Here is a 17,315-nt window from a genome sequence, read left to right as displayed (position 1 = left end):
AAATTATAAATTCTTAAAAAAACGAAAAGATTTAAATTATTATTTTATTTTCCCATGAAATGACTATGTCAATATAAAACGAACAGAAATTAATTAAAAAAATTTTTCCACAAAATAAGTTTTTCAAAGAAAAGTAAAGAACACCATTAAACCACAAACAAGCAAAAATAAAATCAAATAATCTACCAAGCGTGAAACTACCACAAATCAGCATCGATAAATAAATGAAACCCAAAACGAACAGAAATTACAATAAATAATCGGTCAAACTCAAAACGAGCAGAAATTAACATAAGTTGGGCTCAAAACCCCTATGCCTTCCCAAGGCCAGAGCAAAATTTTCACTTCACTGAAAAAAAATACAAATGAATGTGCATTGTCAGTCTAATATACATATACTGATATTCAGTAATCAAATATATTAATATTATTTGATTTATTAAAGTTATAAAAGTAAAAACATATATATTTTTTCAGTAAAGTACAAATTATGCTCTGGTCTTGGGAAGTCATAGGGGTTTTGAGCCCAACTTATGTTAATTTCTGCTCGTTTTGTGTTTGACTCTATTATTTATTGTAGTTTCTGTTCGTTTTGGGTTTCATTTATTTATCGATGCTGACTGGTGGTAGTTTTACACTTTGTAGACTATTTGATTTTATTTTTGCTTGTTTGTGGTTTAATGGTGTTCTTTACTTTTCTTTGAAAAACTTATTTTGTTGAAAAAGTTTTTTTTTATTAATTGCAGGAAAAAAATACAAAGTCGTAATATAGTTAAAAACAAAATCAATACGTATATAAAATATGACGTTTATTCTGTACACAATGAAGGCATTTCAGAAATTGCCAAAGTTGAACATACAAATAATAACTTAGAATAATCGTGCGTCTCTCCAAACGCTATACGATTGCATACAAATTTATTACCCGTAAGAAAAAGTTGCATGTGTTGCTCTGCGATATGGGTCACAATAGCAGCAAAACTCCACAGGGCCCTGGCACCAAAGGTCTAGTTTTCGATGCTGCTTCGTTCGGACCTAGTTTTCTATTTTTGACAATTTTTGAATTTGTCAGAATAGAAAGTAAATTGGCGTCGAATTGTTATTCTTATTGCTTTTTTTATAGTTCATTTTTACTATCATTATTTTTTATATATGGAGCTTTGGTAAAACTTTAAACGATAGCGAAAACATATTTATTGAAATATTTTCTTAAAGAAAGTGAATAGCTTCACTTACTTAGGTAAGATGTTGGGTGTAATGAAGATGTTAAAAATAGAATAGCCAGGGTCCAAAGTGTTTTTTCACAGTTGAAAAAATTTGGAAGAATAGGAAGATAAGTCTGTGAACCAATATTAGAATATTGGAAGCTGAGAGTGATGACGATAAGTATTGTTCTGAAGCATGGGCACTCCGGAAAACGGAAAACGATTTGCTAGATGTTTTCCAGAGAAATTGCCTACGGATTCCTCTGGGTACCCGACTGACTGATCGTTTGTCGAACAGTAGGCTATACAAAAAGTGTGGTTCAATCCCAAATCTAGAGTAATAGTGAGAGAAAGGCTGAGATGGCTAGGGCACATTCTGCGGATGAAGGATGACAGGTTGCCAATGATTGCCCTTTTTGGCCAACCTGTCTAGGGCTAAACGGAAAGCAGGTCGTCCGCCATTGGGGTTGGGAGGATGTTGTAAGAAAAAATTTAAAGGAAATAGGAACTTCCTGGGAGAGTGCAAAGAGGGAGGCTTTGAATGGATTGGGATGGAGAAGGAGCGTGCGTAGCTGTGTTGGCCTCATGCGTCTTGGTGCTGTGGTGAGTTATTATTATTGGTAGTAGTAGTAGCATCAGAGAACTCAGTTGTCCTTAATGTTCTAGTAAAAATTGGGCTTTAATCTCATTGGTTAAAGTAAGTAGTAAGTAAGACGACACTAGACCCTTATGGTCCAAAATGGCGGTGCTGATCTCCGTTTAGTGGCCCTTACGCCAGGAAGTGCAATGGGGGGTTGGGGGCCAACCATCCTGTGCTTTCACACATCCTCCCTGCTTACCTTCCCTAGAATTCTCCAGGTACCCATTTAGAGCTGGGTTGACTCTGGCTGAGCTTACAGAGTCACGCCACTGACCCCCGTCCCAAACCAAATAACTGGCTATGCCTGGGTTCGAACCCATACCCCATAGTCAAAGAGTTCTCAAACCAGCGCGCCAACCACTTGGCCAACACGGCTCTCATTGGTTCTGCTCTTGTGACCTCGTTTATAAAACTTCGGCAAAACAAAGGAGTCTAACTTATTCTTGAAGTCTGGAAAACCTTCCGTTCTGGGTGCTACAAGTTAGGTGTGGCATGCATCAGTTAAGTGGATTATTTTCAAGAAAGAATTTTTCTTTCAACTCAGTGCCACTTTTTGCTACCAATACAATGTCATCCACAAAAAGAAAGGCAAACGAAGATTTATCTGATAATCCTACACCAGGTGCTATCATATTCCCAAAATAATCTTTTATGTCATTAATAAATAATGAAAATAGCCTAGATGACAAACTATATCCTTGCTTAAAGTCTCTACTACATTGTATTTAGAGAGATAAATTTGTTAAAACAACAAAAACACAAACACATAATTACAACAAGAGAAAAAAAAACGTAACAAATACTACATATTTCAATTAAGAATTGTGTCCCTAGAGACCTCGATGATGTATGTCTTAGGGTCAGTTTATTGTAACACTCTTTAAAACTTTTATATTACTCTAGAAAACTGTTTTCCTACTCGAACTATTGTCCTAACTACGCTATACTTTGCTATTAAATTCTTAACAAATCTCCAAGGCAATTCTAATCGTAATTAAATAAAAAAAAACAAGTTTTTTAAACTGAAAGTAAGGAGCGACATTAAAACTTGAAACGAACAGAAATTATTCCGTATATGAAAGAGGCTGTCCCCTCCTCAACGCCTCGCTCTTTACGCTAAAGTTTTTCATTGTTTGAAAAAAAATAGAGTCGTGAGAAAGTCAAACTTTAGCGTAAAGAGCGACGCGTTGAGAAGGGGACAGCCCCTTTCATATACGGAATAATTTATGTTCGTTTTAAGTTTTAATGTTGCTCCTTACTTTCAGTTTAAAACTTGTAGTTTTTTTTTATTTAATTTCTGATCGTTTTTTAAACAAAAAAAAACTTAAGCGTAAAGAGCGAGGCGCTGAGGAAGGGACAGCCCCTTTCATATACGGAATAATTTCTGTTCGTTTTAAGTTTTAATGTCGCTCCTTACTTTCTGTTTAAAAAACTTGTTTTTTATTTAATTTCTGATCGTTTTTTAGTTAATGCAGCTTTTATTTTGGCGCCCCCTTCATAGCAATGTCCCTTCCCCATGAAAACTTCCTTCATGAAAAGATCCTCCCATATAACCCCAGACCCACCCCACCCCCCCACTACCAGAAAAAATTCCTCCTGAAAACGTCTGTATACTTCCCAATAACCAATACTATATGTTAACATTGGGTAAAGTTCATAACTTTCAGCCCTCCTCCTGGGGGCTTCGAGGGATTAAGTTATTTTAAAATATATAGCTATCATACTTACGACTATGTTGAACAAAATAACTGTGTCAATTCTTTGATTGTAGGACTGGGGAAAATAGCGCAATAGGGGTGGTCTTGTTGCACTTTATTTTTTTTGTCGCCTAAAAAGGGCACTCGAACGTGAAATTTCCGTTCGAATGAACCCTCCCACAATATTCTAGGACCACTGGGTCGATACGATCACCCCTAAAAAAAAAAAAAAAAAAAAAAAAAAAAAAAAAAAAATGGAGAATTCCACATTTTTGTAGATAGGAGTTTGAAACCTCTACAGTAGGGTTTTCTGATACGCTGAATATGATGGTGTGATTTTCATTAAGGTTCTATAACTTTTAAAGGGGTCTCTCCCCCTTTTCTCGAAAATCAGCCAAATTTTCTCAGGTGCGTAACTTTTGATGGGTAAGACTAATTTTTATGAAACTTCTATATTTGAAATCAGCAATAAAATCTGATTCTTTTGATGTATCTATTGGTATCAAAATTCCGTTTTCTAGTTTCAGTTACCATTGAGCCGGGTCGCTCCTTACTTATAGTTCGTTACCACGAACTGTTTGATAAACTCTTGATAAGTAACTCCCTTACTACTTCATCGAAAGCGGATTTCAGGCCGAGAAAAGCTGCATATAGCCTTTGTTTTCTCCCTTTAGTATATTTTGTTATTAACACACTTAGAATGAAGACCTGGTCTACTACATTCTAGTCTTTCTTAAAACTTGCCTGAATATATATCATCTTCTTTTGCGATTCTAATAATATATCTAACCTGGAGCTAAATATATTACAAAAGAGCTTACTTATAGTTTTTCTCATATAAATACATCGGTAATTACGAGATTAGTAACTTATCTCCTTTCTTATGAAGAGGAATCAAGAAAGATGTTGACCATCTTTAGACCAAAATGATTGGCGGAAAAATGTCGAAAATAATTGTCCGTCATGAGTCAACACAAAATCTCGGTCATCCCCATTGCAATTCCAGTGACCTTTCTCAGTAGGCAAAGCTCGTATAATATGAATAGTCTCAGCTGCCCAATTGCCTGCAAGTCCTGTGGACATGGTCAGTCATAAATATTTGAAAACCTTTTATTTGGGGTCTCCAAATGACTTCAAATGGCTCGCAGAACTGATAGACTATTTGAATTACCTGGCTCCATGCCTATCTGCCTTAGTTCTGACCTAGGATGGATGATAGACTATCTATCAACAAGTGAAATGACATCATTTTTATGCAATTCTGAAAAAGGGATATGCCAGCTTTGCCGCTATTTCAGACTAGCTGTCTTGGCTTTACTCCAATTAGCCATGGCTCTCAAGTTTTTCATCACTTCCACCAATTTGATTTAATGCTATTTATTTAATATAGTTGACATAGTCCTCAACATACTCCACTTCCATACTTTCATTGAAATTCCGTCTATTCCTGGTGAACAGGAATTGTTTACTAGTTTATAGTTAGACCCTCAAAAAAGAAAACACTCTAAAATTCTAAAAACAACTTTGAGAAATCCTAAAATGAGCCTTCTTAATATAGCCTATCATTCCTTAAACCACTTCAATTTGCTGTTACAAAATTCATGTTATTCCAAAATGAAGTGGTTATTAGTGTTATATTATTAGTGAAGTATTATTAGTGAAGTGAAGTGGTTTTAGGAATGATTGGATTTATTAAGTAGGCTTATCTTTGGATTTTTTTTTTTTATATAACTTGCCTAGCTGTAAAATAGTACAGAATTCCTATTATTTTGTTCCCGTTTCCAGAATAACGGTATTTCTGTTATTCCTGGTGCCGATCTTCCCTTCTTTTTCTTCATCTCATTCCATATTTCACCTTCATTTACCTCCATAATCAGCTTTGAATCATTCAATGGATGCTCCATAAATCCATCAAGGTTTCAAAATTTATCTCCTAACGGTTCATCTACTCCGACTTCTTCACATCTGCCCTCCAAATAGTCAGCCGCCCAGATCTCGACTGGGGGAACTTCTTTTCAAGTCCCTCCAACAGATTTCCTCTCTAGCTTCCAAAATTCTCAGGAATCTGCCTTTTCAAATCCTTCCTTAATCCTCCTTTGGGTTTATTCTAACCCAAACTTTTTTTTTTCTTTCTCTTGAGTAATTTCCTATATTCCTTTCTTTTTTTTATGGCATATTCTAAAACAGTCTTTCCCTCCGATCGACTATCCTTTAAAGTTTGACCCACTCCACTTCGGCAATCTGCACTCTTTTCATCTAAGAAATCCTTCCTAGGCATACCTTACCACTATTCGCTATCCTAGCATCCTTTCCTACGTCATAAACAATATCACACAGCTCTGTGAGACATGTTTCTAAATGGAAGTCGCCCGCAGACTATGCAATCCTCTGAAAATCTCTTACAGAATCTAACTCAGAAAAACGTAACTTAAAATCTTCATCAGTATTCTGGTCAATTTCAATAGACCTTCTTATTTTAACATTATTACTCTAGACATCTGTTTTTCGAGTCTATGCACTTATCCTCCTATCCCACATACCCCTATGCCAGTTAGATGCTTCAGTGGGTATCCAAATCTGTAGTTAAGGAGAGTTCTTAAGGTTTTATGTTGGAAGCGGGTGGCGTATTTTTCCTTGGTTCATCTTCCACTGGATTTCAACCAACTTACTCCCCCCTCCCCCTATCCAACACGCCATCATATGTGGGCCCTTAATCTCAAAATATAGTGTCTAGCAGTGATTAGGCTTCAGGGCAGAGGCTGCATCCCACGGCCCAATTACCATTACTTACAATTACTTGCGTCCAAGATGAGTGGTTAGTGCACTCGACTTGAAACACTTTATCCCAGAGGACAGGGGTAAGGTTTTAGTCCTGGTCTCCCGGCTGGTTATTTGGTTTGAACGGGGGCCAGTGACGTGGCTTTGTGAGCTCAGCAAGAGTCGGCCCAACTCTAAATGGGTACCTAAAAAAAACTGGGGAAGGTAAACAGGAAGGGTGTGGAAAAGCACAGGAAGGCTGGCCCACAACCCCCCCCCCTCCCCTCCATTATAGTTTCAGGCTGAAGGGTTATGAAACGAAGATCAGCGCCGTCGGTAGGGCTTGTAAAATCCAATGCTGTATACTTCTTGAAAAGGCTCATACGTCCAATTTCACCTTTAATATGTCCACAATAACCAAAAGATGCTAACATTTTAATATCTCTACACTTATAATACAAAAAACTTGCTTAATTCTTGTATTTTCTTTAATTTGGAAGGTAAACAATAACAAATAATTGAATATAGTTCATGATAATCAAATTCTGAAACCCACCAAAACATCAATTAAATGTGGTAATGATTTTGCGTGGCCAACAAATAGTTTTAGGACTAATTTGTAATAAATATTTACAGAATCAAATAAGTATGTAAAAATTTCAATGTTAAAAAAAAAAAGTAATTAAAATTTCACTTCAGAATCAAATAAAGATGTGATAAAAACTCGTTCAAAACCATGAACGAAAACTTTATATTGTGAAATAGCAAGTCATTTCGTGAAATCCTGAATCAGCCCAGCTGTCATTTAGCCCAACAAGTCATTTCATGAAATCCTGTTTTAGCCCAACTCGTTTTAAAAGTAGATGCGGGCTCTATGAATATATTAGACAGTTTACCCTTCAAGATGTTTATTTTGTTTAACAGATAGAAATAAACAAAATAATACACAACAATATATTTAACGAAATTAACAAATTCACATAGAGCATAGAGCCAATAGAGAATTATTATTCAATAACTTTTATTAAATAAATTATTGAATAAATATTATCAAAAGTGAAAGGACACAAATAAAATAAAAATGGGGAAAAAGAAGAAAACAAAAAAACTAATAATATGAGTACTTACGGCAGAAGAGGAACAGGCGAAAAAGGAGCCTACCCCAACGTGGCAAACTCATAATATTAAAGCACAAAATGGTATATTGGATAAGATGGAAATGGAAGGGAACAGATCAACTTTGACAGGACATGATTCAATTAACATTATTGTGGTTGGAGGATTCAATGTTTTTATTTATCGCACAAGAATAACTTTGTACAAATGTTCATTTGGATCGACAGGGAGCTAAGATCCACCCGAAGGCCACCTATTGTGAAACTTTAATAAATATGTACAAATGTTAATTTGGATCGACAGGGAGCTAAGATCCACCCGAAGGCCACCTATTGTGAAACTTTAATAAATATGTACAAATGTTAATTTGGATCGACAGGGAGCTAAGATCCACCCGAAGGCCACCTATTGTGAAACTTTAATAAATATGTACAAATGTTCATTTGGATCGACAGGGAGCTAAGATCCACCCGAAGGCCACCTATTGTGAAACTTTAATAAATATGTACAAATGTTAATTTGGATCGACAGGGAGCTAAGATCCACCCGAAGGCCACCTATTGTGAAACTTTAATAAATATGTACAAATGTTAATTTGTATCGACAGGGAGCTAAGATCCACCCGAAGGCCACCTATTGTGAAACTTTAATAAATATGTACAAATGTTCATTTGGATCGACAGGGAGCTAAGATCCACCCGAAGGCCACCTATTGTGAAACTTTAATAAACAGCCAAAAGACACAGATAAAATAGAAAGAAAAAAAAAACCCGAAATATTACAAACTAGTGGAGGAAAGGAACGAAGAACAAATGAGGCCACTCGGCGTAGCAAACTCTCAACAATATACTAGAAAAAAAAACGACGAATTATTCAAGATGACCCTATTATTAGTGGTAAATATCATAAGGCCTATTCACAATGAGATTTTTCTAATACTTGGATTTAACTAGTGCTAATTTGAGCCAATCAGAATTTTTCATTGAATTTTTCAGCCAATCAGATAGTTCTATAAAAAATCTGATTGACTCAAATTTAGCGCCAACCAAAATTCGGTATTAGTGAAATCTCATTGGGACTAGGCGTATAATCCTTTTATTTAAAAGAGAGTAGCAAGTTTGATATTTAGCTTAGACTTTTTCGGTAAAAAAAAAGGAATTTCAAATTTCAATGAAAATCTAGTTCTTTCATAATTTACTAAGGGAAGTCTACATGCTACAAAATTGTGTTTTTAATCGTAATTTCTCTGTTTTTAGGATTCTTTAGACCTTGAGAAGAAATCATGGTTCTCAAAGCTAATGAATTATGGTTATACAGAAGAAGAAACGGAAGACAGCTTATTAACTGATCCCGATTTTAAGCTTGTGTCTTCAATAGTTGAAAGGGACGTTCTTACACGTTTCGCACGTGAGTCTTGATTTTATTATCTTTTTGTTATAATTAAGGAATGAAAAAAAAGAAATTAAATTAGAGGTGCGGGACATTTTTAACGGTAAATAAAAGTATAGAATAGAATTTATTTGCGCTAAAAGCCCATAGGCCATGGCAAAAAATATAAACAAAGAACCATTACAAAGAAATTGTACATAACCTAACATAATCCTACAGAAATCTACTTCTATGATTCATCGGGAGACGAAGGAATCGTGCCAAGCTTCTGATACCCATAAAACACTCATCCGCACACACATTCACCAACCACTCAAAATCATAATCCCCCCTACCAAACACTTCCAGTCTCCAATCACTCAGCTCCTCACGTTCACACATCAAGTGATACACGCTCTCGTCTAAACCTCCACACATAGGACAAAAATAAGGACCAGCCTTTGACTTTTCCCTCCCGATAATGAAATAAATGAAATCCTGGAAACACAGTGCTGCACTCTGCTGGCTGAATTCGCAGCACTGGGAGTATAGATTTTATTCATTTGTTTGAGCATTTTTCTCCTACTTGTATGGTAGATCGTGTGCCTTTTTGTAGTTTATATGTACTGGGCTCAGTCACACTTGCCGGTAGTGTATTGCTGGGTTCGGATTGTATATTTCCAAATGTTTCTTAACCGTTAAAAATCTCCCATGTTTCAAAGTTATAACTTTGTATTGTTTTGTTTTTGGTGAATTCTGCGCTATGGAGACGATATTAATGCTTTAAAACGGTTTAAATGCTATTAAAAAGATTGTGGAAACTGTTATAATCTATAGATAAAATCCTTGGCTAGTTAACATCAAGGTCGTGGGTTTGATTCCACAAACGTCGATATTATAGCATTTCTTTTAGCTGATTTGATATTTTGACTATGACCCTAAATCCTTGTAACTAGGACATGTACTAGAAGGGACTATCGGAGTCCAAGCATATTTGGTACCTTTTGTGGGGTCCGTAGACATTTTGACGTCTTTAGGGGGGAGGGCGGGTCCTCAAATCTTGTCATCACATGTCATGTCACAAATCATGTCCTGGCTATGCCTTTTGCATATCAGAAACCAATCTGAGCTCTTTGGGAGAAAGATAGAAGTTCCCTAACTTGTTCCCTAGTCAGAACATTAATCAGAGAGCGTTGTCATTTGGCAACCATGCTTAGGCATAAATTACGTTAAATTACTGGTTCAAGCTCTGTGAGGGAGGAGAAAGGGCAGCCCTAATCTTTTGTCCTTGAGACATCTTTTAAAAGAGGTCGTTTTATCCTAACCAAACTCAGAGGGGAATAAGAGCTTGTATCCTAACTGTGTCTTTTGGGACTCCGGACCTGCCCTGATTGTTATGGGGAACAGGGGAATGAGGTGCTTAAATTGTTTTCATCATCGTGCCTACCAAACTGAGATGACCTACAGGTTATCCAACATAAGCTGGTAAAAGTGAAAGTCAGTGCCGTAGATTGACTTTTTTGGGTTCAGGACATTGTTGGGCATCTGGAGACTTGAGAGGATCTACGACAGACTGACTGTACAGAAAATCTGAAGACTGAAATCTGAAGACAGAAAATCTGAAAACTAAAAAATTTTGGGGCTTCTGAAGACTTGAGAGGATCTACGACAGACTGACTGTACAGAAAATTTGAAGACTGAAATCTAGAGACAGAAAATCTGAAAACTGAAATCTGAAGAATTTTGGGGCATCTGAAGACTTGAGAGGATCTACGAGAGACTGACTACAGAAAATCTGAAGACTGAAATCTGAAAACTGAAATCTGAAGAATTTTGGGGCATCTGAAGTTTTAAGAGGATCTACGACAGACTGACTGTACAGAAAATCTGAAGACTGAAATCTGAAGACAGAAAATCTGAAAACTGAAATCTGAAGAATTTTGGGGCATCTGAAGACTTGAGAGGATCTACGACAGACTGACTGTACAGAGGATAGACAGACTGTACTGAAAAACAACATAACAACTAAATCTTATCAGAGGAGTTTCTTTCGTTTCTTGTTTTTTCTCTTTTTTCGGAAAACGTTTGCTTGTTTTTATTTTCTCGTATTTTTGCGTATGTATTAATTTGTTTAAGGTATTTTGTTCCAATTTTCCCTTCTTTTTTCTATTTATAAGGCTTCCGGATGCAAAATATTCGAATTTTTATTATTATTTCCGTAAAATATTTCTTAAATTTTTTCTTTCAATCCAACAAGATCCTCAACTGAAGGTTATCCAACAAGGGCCCAAAAATTATTGTCATTCTTGTCACTCGTGTCATCATCATCATCATCGTCATCATTGGTGTCGTCATCAACCAGGAGGTTTGCTCAGTTATGGGCTCTTTGTCGTTGAAGGTTACATTGTTCTCATTCGTATCCTTAAAAAGGGTCTATTAAATCTCAATTAGATCCTTTGGAATTGTTAGCTGGGACTTTTATTGACTGAATCGGGGCTTCGAGTCCTTTCGCTGCTTCGTAACTATAATCCATAAGTCACATATTTGCTATACTTCTCGGAACTTTGGCACTCGATGTCTAGTTCTTGCTCGAAGTTCATGCTATATGTTTGGGAGACGTTAGATTGCTTTAGTTTATCATTTCGATACATCAAGATAAAGAAATAATTTTTGCCCTGAATATTAGGATGAGATTCAAACTCAAACAGCTCTCACCCTCCTCATCCACCCCGAATTTTATAAATATTTTAAGAATATAAATATTAAGAATTTCAAATTAAATTAATATTAAATATTAAGAATTTTTAAGAATTTAAATATTCTTTAAAATTATTGCGCACAAATACGGGTAATTGAATGTTTGGACTGAGTTTTCAAATTTTGAATTAAGTCGAACATTTTCTTTCTCAAGCGGAAGAACTGGAAATAGAAAACTTAAAACATTCCTACAATTAACCCATACTATAATTATATTAATTAGAAGACAAACATAAATTCATTTCAAAAACTTTTTCAAAGATATGTAATGAGTCATAATAAAACCCAAAAAGAGCAGAAATAACGTCATATAACAAATCCAACTTAAAAAAAACACAAATTAAAATGGGTAATCACATCAAACATAAAAATAACACAATTGTAGAAACATGCATAGTTTTCAGTAAAGCACAAATGACGCCTTTGTCTTTCGTGAGTTGAGGAGGGTGGTAGCCCACTCGTATTTGTTGTAATATCTTTTCGTTCGAAGTCGTGACTTGGACATCAATATTAATTTCTATTCATATTAGGTCATCCATTTTAATGCCTGTTGTTTTTATGTTAAATGTGTTTTTTCATGTTTTTGCTTTTATTTATTTATTCAAAATCATTTCTTCTAGTTTTAAGTTTGTATTACTGCATGACTTTAATGCTGCTCGCTTTATTTTTTTAATAAGGCTCTTTACTTTTTGCTCTTTACTTTGGAAAACCTTTAATGGAAAATGTTTGTTTAATTCAACAACATGAATAACGTTAATAGTTGTATTAACACTAAGGAGAACGTTAATCGCTCTATTAACGCTAAAGAGGAGCAACATTCTGCTGTTCCTTATTCACCTTACTTTTGAAATAATACCCGGTTGCAGTCTCAGAGTGGCTATTGGCTCTGAAAGATAGAAAGGCGTAGCCTTCATAAATTATAATAATTTCTTTAAACTCTTTAAACAATGGGACCAGAAGAGCAAGAAAAAATATAATAAAAAATAAGTGTTCTAACTGGTGATAAACACGTTTGTGTTTACAAAAAAAATACAACATTACCACTCAAAATATCTCACATCGATGGAATACAGTCCAGCTGAAAGACTGATGTATATGGCATTCATTGTCTCACCAACTTCAAAGGTACCATAATATCTTGATATGTTCAAGTTAAAATCGGAACACGAGGAAGGTAGCTCCAAAAAAAAGAACAAATTGCTTACCCCTCGAAAACGTCCTAATCTGAAACTGATATTTGGTAGTTTTGTGTGTTTGGTATGTTTAGTATGGTAAATACGTTTATTTAGATTTCGGTCTGGACTTGGTCCAATTTACTTAATGAAAAATGAAATTTTTAATTAAATCTGACATTGCCAAAATAGACAGTTTAGTATCCTGAACCGGCTCGTCATGTGTGGTGCTAATCCTGAGTGTTTATTAACGTTATATTAACGTTAAAATTTATTAACGTTAGATTATATTAATGTTAGAGTATATTAACGTTAAAGTATATTAACGTTAGTGCATATATACGTTCAACGAGTAAATTTAGTAAGTAATTAAAGTGAGTTTGAAGTAGTTCAACAGCAATTAATATTAAAGCAGGAATAAACGAATCAAAAAGTAAATGAATAATGAAATAAATAATTAAGGTAAATTAGCATAACAGTCAATTTAGTAAGTGATTAAAGTGAACTTAAAGTATTTAAACAGTAATTTAATGCATTAGGAAACTTATTAAAGTAAGATTAAACTAATCAAATAGCAGTTGAGTAATTAAATAATAAATTTAAGTAAGTTAGCATTTGAGTCAATTTAGTAGGTAACTAAAGTGAGTTTAAAGTATTTCAACTATAATTTAATTCATTAGAAAGTTTATTGAAGTACGAATAAACTTATTCAATTAAATTAACATTAGATTCAATTTGGTAAGTAATTAAAGTGAGTTTGAAGTATTTCAACAGTAATTAAGTAATTAGAAAATTAATTAACGTATGAATAAAGTAATCGAATAGCAATTGACTAATTAAATAACTAATTAAAGTAAATTAACATAAGATTCAATTTAGCAAGTAATTAAAGTAAGAGCGAATTTCGTACTTAGATCTCAAAGTTCCCAAAACATTAAAAGTAGTGTTGATGGAATCGGGTTCTGAACGGCTCATATATATTCCAGACTATTCAAGCTTCTTTTTAATTCTTCTTTTCATTTCAGAGGTTGTAGAGCTTGCTTATGACCCATTATCGACACGTCAAACACGCCAAGCCGTAAATGGTGTACGATATTTGACTAGTAATTTTCCAACAGTTACTGGAAACTCAAAACCATTTCAAAGGTTAATACGGGCTTGCGTCGAGCGACTCCGTAGTGCCCTGGATAATGATGTATTTATTCCACTCTATCCCAAAAAGTAAGTGAAGGGGACTTCTGCTGGTGTAAATTGATGTTTTTTTTTCTCCTTTTCTGTTTCCCTCTATTATTTTCCCTAGAGACTCGGATGCCAATAGACTAAGTCTATTTTTGACTTTAATATTTATTACGTATTTATTTATTCCGCTTCTTGAAATTTTTTATTCCAGTCTGTCCCAAAAAGTAAGTGAAGAGATTTTGCTATTCTAAATTGGTGCTTTTTTCTCGTGTGTTTCTCTCTATTATTTTCCCTAGAGACTCAAATTCCCCTAGCCTAAATCTATTCTGCCTTGAATATTTATTACCTATTTATTTATTCCGCTCCTTGAAAGTATTTATTCCAGTCTATTCCAAAAGTAAGTGAAGGGATTTCTGCTTTTTTAAGTTGGTGCTTTGTTCTCCTCCTATTTTTCACTCTATTATTTTCCCTAGAGACTCAAATTCCCCTAGCCTAAATCTATTCTGCCTTGAATATTTATTACCTATTTATTTATTCCGCTCCTTGAAAGTATTTATTCCAGTCGATTCCAAAAGTAAGTGAAGGGATTTCTGCTATTTTAAGTTGGTGCTTTGTTCTCCTCCTATTTTTCCCTCTATTATTTTCCCTAGAAACTCAAATTCCCCTAGCCTAAATCTATTCTGCCTTGAATATTTATTACCTATTTATTTATTCCGCTCCATGAAAGTATTTATTCCAGTCTATTCCAAAAGTAAGTGAAGGGATTTCTGCTATTTTAAGTTGGTGCTTTGTTCTCCTCCTATTTTTCCCTCTATTATTTTCCCTAGAGACTCAAATTCCCCTAGCCTAAATCTATTCTGCCTTGAATATTTATTACCTATTTATTTATTCCGCTCCTTGAAAGTATTTATTCCAGTCTATTCCAAAAGTAAGTGAAGGGATTTCTGCTATTTTAAGTTGGTGCTTTGTTCTCCTCCTATTTTTACCTCTATTATTTTCCATAGAAACTCAAATTCCCCTAGCCTAAATCTATTCTGCCTTGAATATTTATTACCTATTTATTTATTCCGCTCCTTGAAAGTATTTATTCCAGTCTATTCCAAAAGTAAGTGAAGGGATTTCTGCTATTTTAAGTTGGTGCTTTGTTCTCCTCCTATTTTTCCCTCGATTATTTTCCCTAGAAACTCAAATTCCCAGAGCCTAAATCTATTCTGCCTTGAATATTTATTACCTATTTATTTATTCCGCTCCTTGAAAGTATTTATTCCAGTCTATTCCAAAAGTAAGTGAAGGGATTTCTGCTATTTTAAGTTGGTGCTTTGTTCTCCTCCTATTTTTCCCTCTATTATATTCCCTAGAAACTCAAATTCCCAGAGCCTAAATCTATTATGCCTTTAATATTTATTACCTATTTATTTATTCCGCTCCTTGAAAGTATTTATTCCAGTCTATTCCAAAAGTAAGTGAAGGGATTTCTGCTATTTTAAGTTGGTGCTTTGTTCTCCTCCTATTTTTCCCTCTATTATTTTCCCTAGAAACTCAAATTCCCCTAGCCTAAATCTATTCTGCCTTGACTATTTATTACCTATTTATTTATTCCGCTCCTTGAAAGTATTTATTCAAGTCTATTCCAAAAGTAAGTGAAGGGATTTCTGCTATTTTAAGTTGGTGCTTTGTTCTCCTCCTATTTTTCCCTCTATTATTTTCCCTAGAGACTCAAATTCCCCTAGCCTAAATCTATTCTGCCTTGAATATTTATTACCTATTTATTTATTCCGCTCCTTGAAAGTATTTATTCCAGTCTATTCCAAAAGTAAGTGAAGGGAGTTCTGCTATTTTAAGTTGGTGCTTTGTTCTCCTCCTATTTTTCCCTCTATTATTTTCCCTAGAAACTCAAATTCCCAGAGCCTAAATCTATTCTGCCTTGAATATTTATTACCTATTTATTTATTCCGCTCCTTGAAAGTATTTATTCCAGTCTATTCCAAAAGTAAGTGAAGGGATTTCTGCTATTTTAAGTTGGTGCTTTGTTCTCCTCCTATTTTTCCCTCTATTATTTTCCCTAGAAACTCAAATTCCCAGAGCCTAAATCTATTCTGCCTTTAATATTTATTACCTATTTATTTATTACGCTCCTTGAAAGTATTTATTCCAGTCTATTCCAAAAGTAAGTGAAGGGATTTCTGCTATTTTAAGTTGGTGCTTTGTTCTCCTCCTATTTTTCCCTCTATTATTTTCCCTAGAAACTCAAATTCCCAGAGCCTAAATCTATTCTGCCTTGAATATTTATTACCTATTTATTTATTACGCTCCTTGAAAGTATTTATTCCAGTCTATTCCAAAAGTAAGTGAAGGGATTTCTGCTATTTTAAGTTGGTGCTTTGTTCTCCTCCTATTTTTCCCTCTATTATTTTCACTAGAAACTCAAATTCCCCGAGCCTAAATCTATTCTGCCTTGAATATTTATTACCTATTTATTTATTCCGCTCCTTGAAAGTATTTATTCCAGTCTATTCCAAAAGTAAGTGAAGGGATTTCTGCTATTTTAAGTTGGTGCTTTGTTCTCCTCCTATTTTTCCCTCTATTATTTTCCCTAGAAACTCAAATTCCCCTAGCCTAAATCTATTCTGCCTTGAATATTTATTACCTATTTATTTATTCCGCTCCTTGAAAGTATTTATTCCAGTCTATTCCAAAAGTAAGTGAAGGGATTTCTGCTATTTTAAGTTGGTGCTTTGTTCTCCTCCTATTTTTCCCTCTATTATTTTCCCTAGAAACTCAAATTCCCCTAGCCTAAATCTATTCTGCCTTGAATATTTATTACCTATTTATTTATTCCGCTCCTTGAAAGTATTTATTCCAGTCGATTCCAAAAGTAAGTGAAGGGATTTCTGCTATTTTAAGTTGGTGCTTTGTTCTCCTCCTATTTTTCCCTCTATTATTTTCCCTAGAAACTCAAATTCCCATAGCCTAAATCTATTCTGCCTTGAATATTTATTACCTATTTATTTATTCCGCTCCTTGAAAGTATTTATTCCAGTCTATTCCAAAAGTAAGTGAAGGGATTTCTGCTATTTTAAGTTGGTGCTTTGTTCTCCTCCTATTTTTCCCTCTATTATTTTCCCTAGAAACTCAAATTCCCCATGCCTAAATCTATTCTGCCTTGAATATTTATTACCTATTTATTTATTCCGCTCCTTGAAAGTATTTATTCCAGTCTATTCCAAAAGTAAGTGAAGGGATTTCTGCTATTTTAAGTTGGTGCTTTGTTCTCCTCCTATTTTTCCCTCTATTATTTTCCCTAGAGACTCAAATTCCCCTAGCCTAAATCTATTCTGCCTTGAATATTTATTACCTATTTATTTATTCCGCTCCTTGAAAGTATTTATTCCAGTCGATTCCAAAAGTAAGTGAAGGGATTTCT

General features: G+C 34.6%; 1 protein-coding gene across 2 annotated transcripts in view; it reads left to right on the top strand.

The window, feature by feature from the left end:
* LOC148949131 (PAX3- and PAX7-binding protein 1) overlaps positions 1-17,315 on the top strand; it is a 93,391-nt gene that overhangs the window by 52,789 nt on the left and 23,287 nt on the right. For both annotated transcript variants that reach the window (XM_089093195.1, XM_089093194.1), the window contains exons 12-13: positions 8,672-8,822; positions 13,738-13,933. In XM_089093195.1, the coding sequence (XP_088949321.1) occupies positions 8,672-8,822; positions 13,738-13,933 (347 nt within the window). The remainder of the gene's footprint in view (positions 1-8,671; positions 8,823-13,737; positions 13,934-17,315) is intronic.

Source organism: Artemia sp. Qi Xiang Cuo, chromosome 8 (genome assembly GCF_049724085.1).
Source record: "Artemia sp. Qi Xiang Cuo chromosome 8, ASM4972408v1, whole genome shotgun sequence".
Taxonomy (NCBI): domain Eukaryota; kingdom Metazoa; phylum Arthropoda; class Branchiopoda; order Anostraca; family Artemiidae; genus Artemia; species Artemia sp. Qi Xiang Cuo.
The sequence above is the reverse complement of the archived record's forward strand: the minus strand, read 5'-3'. Positions and strand labels throughout refer to the sequence as shown.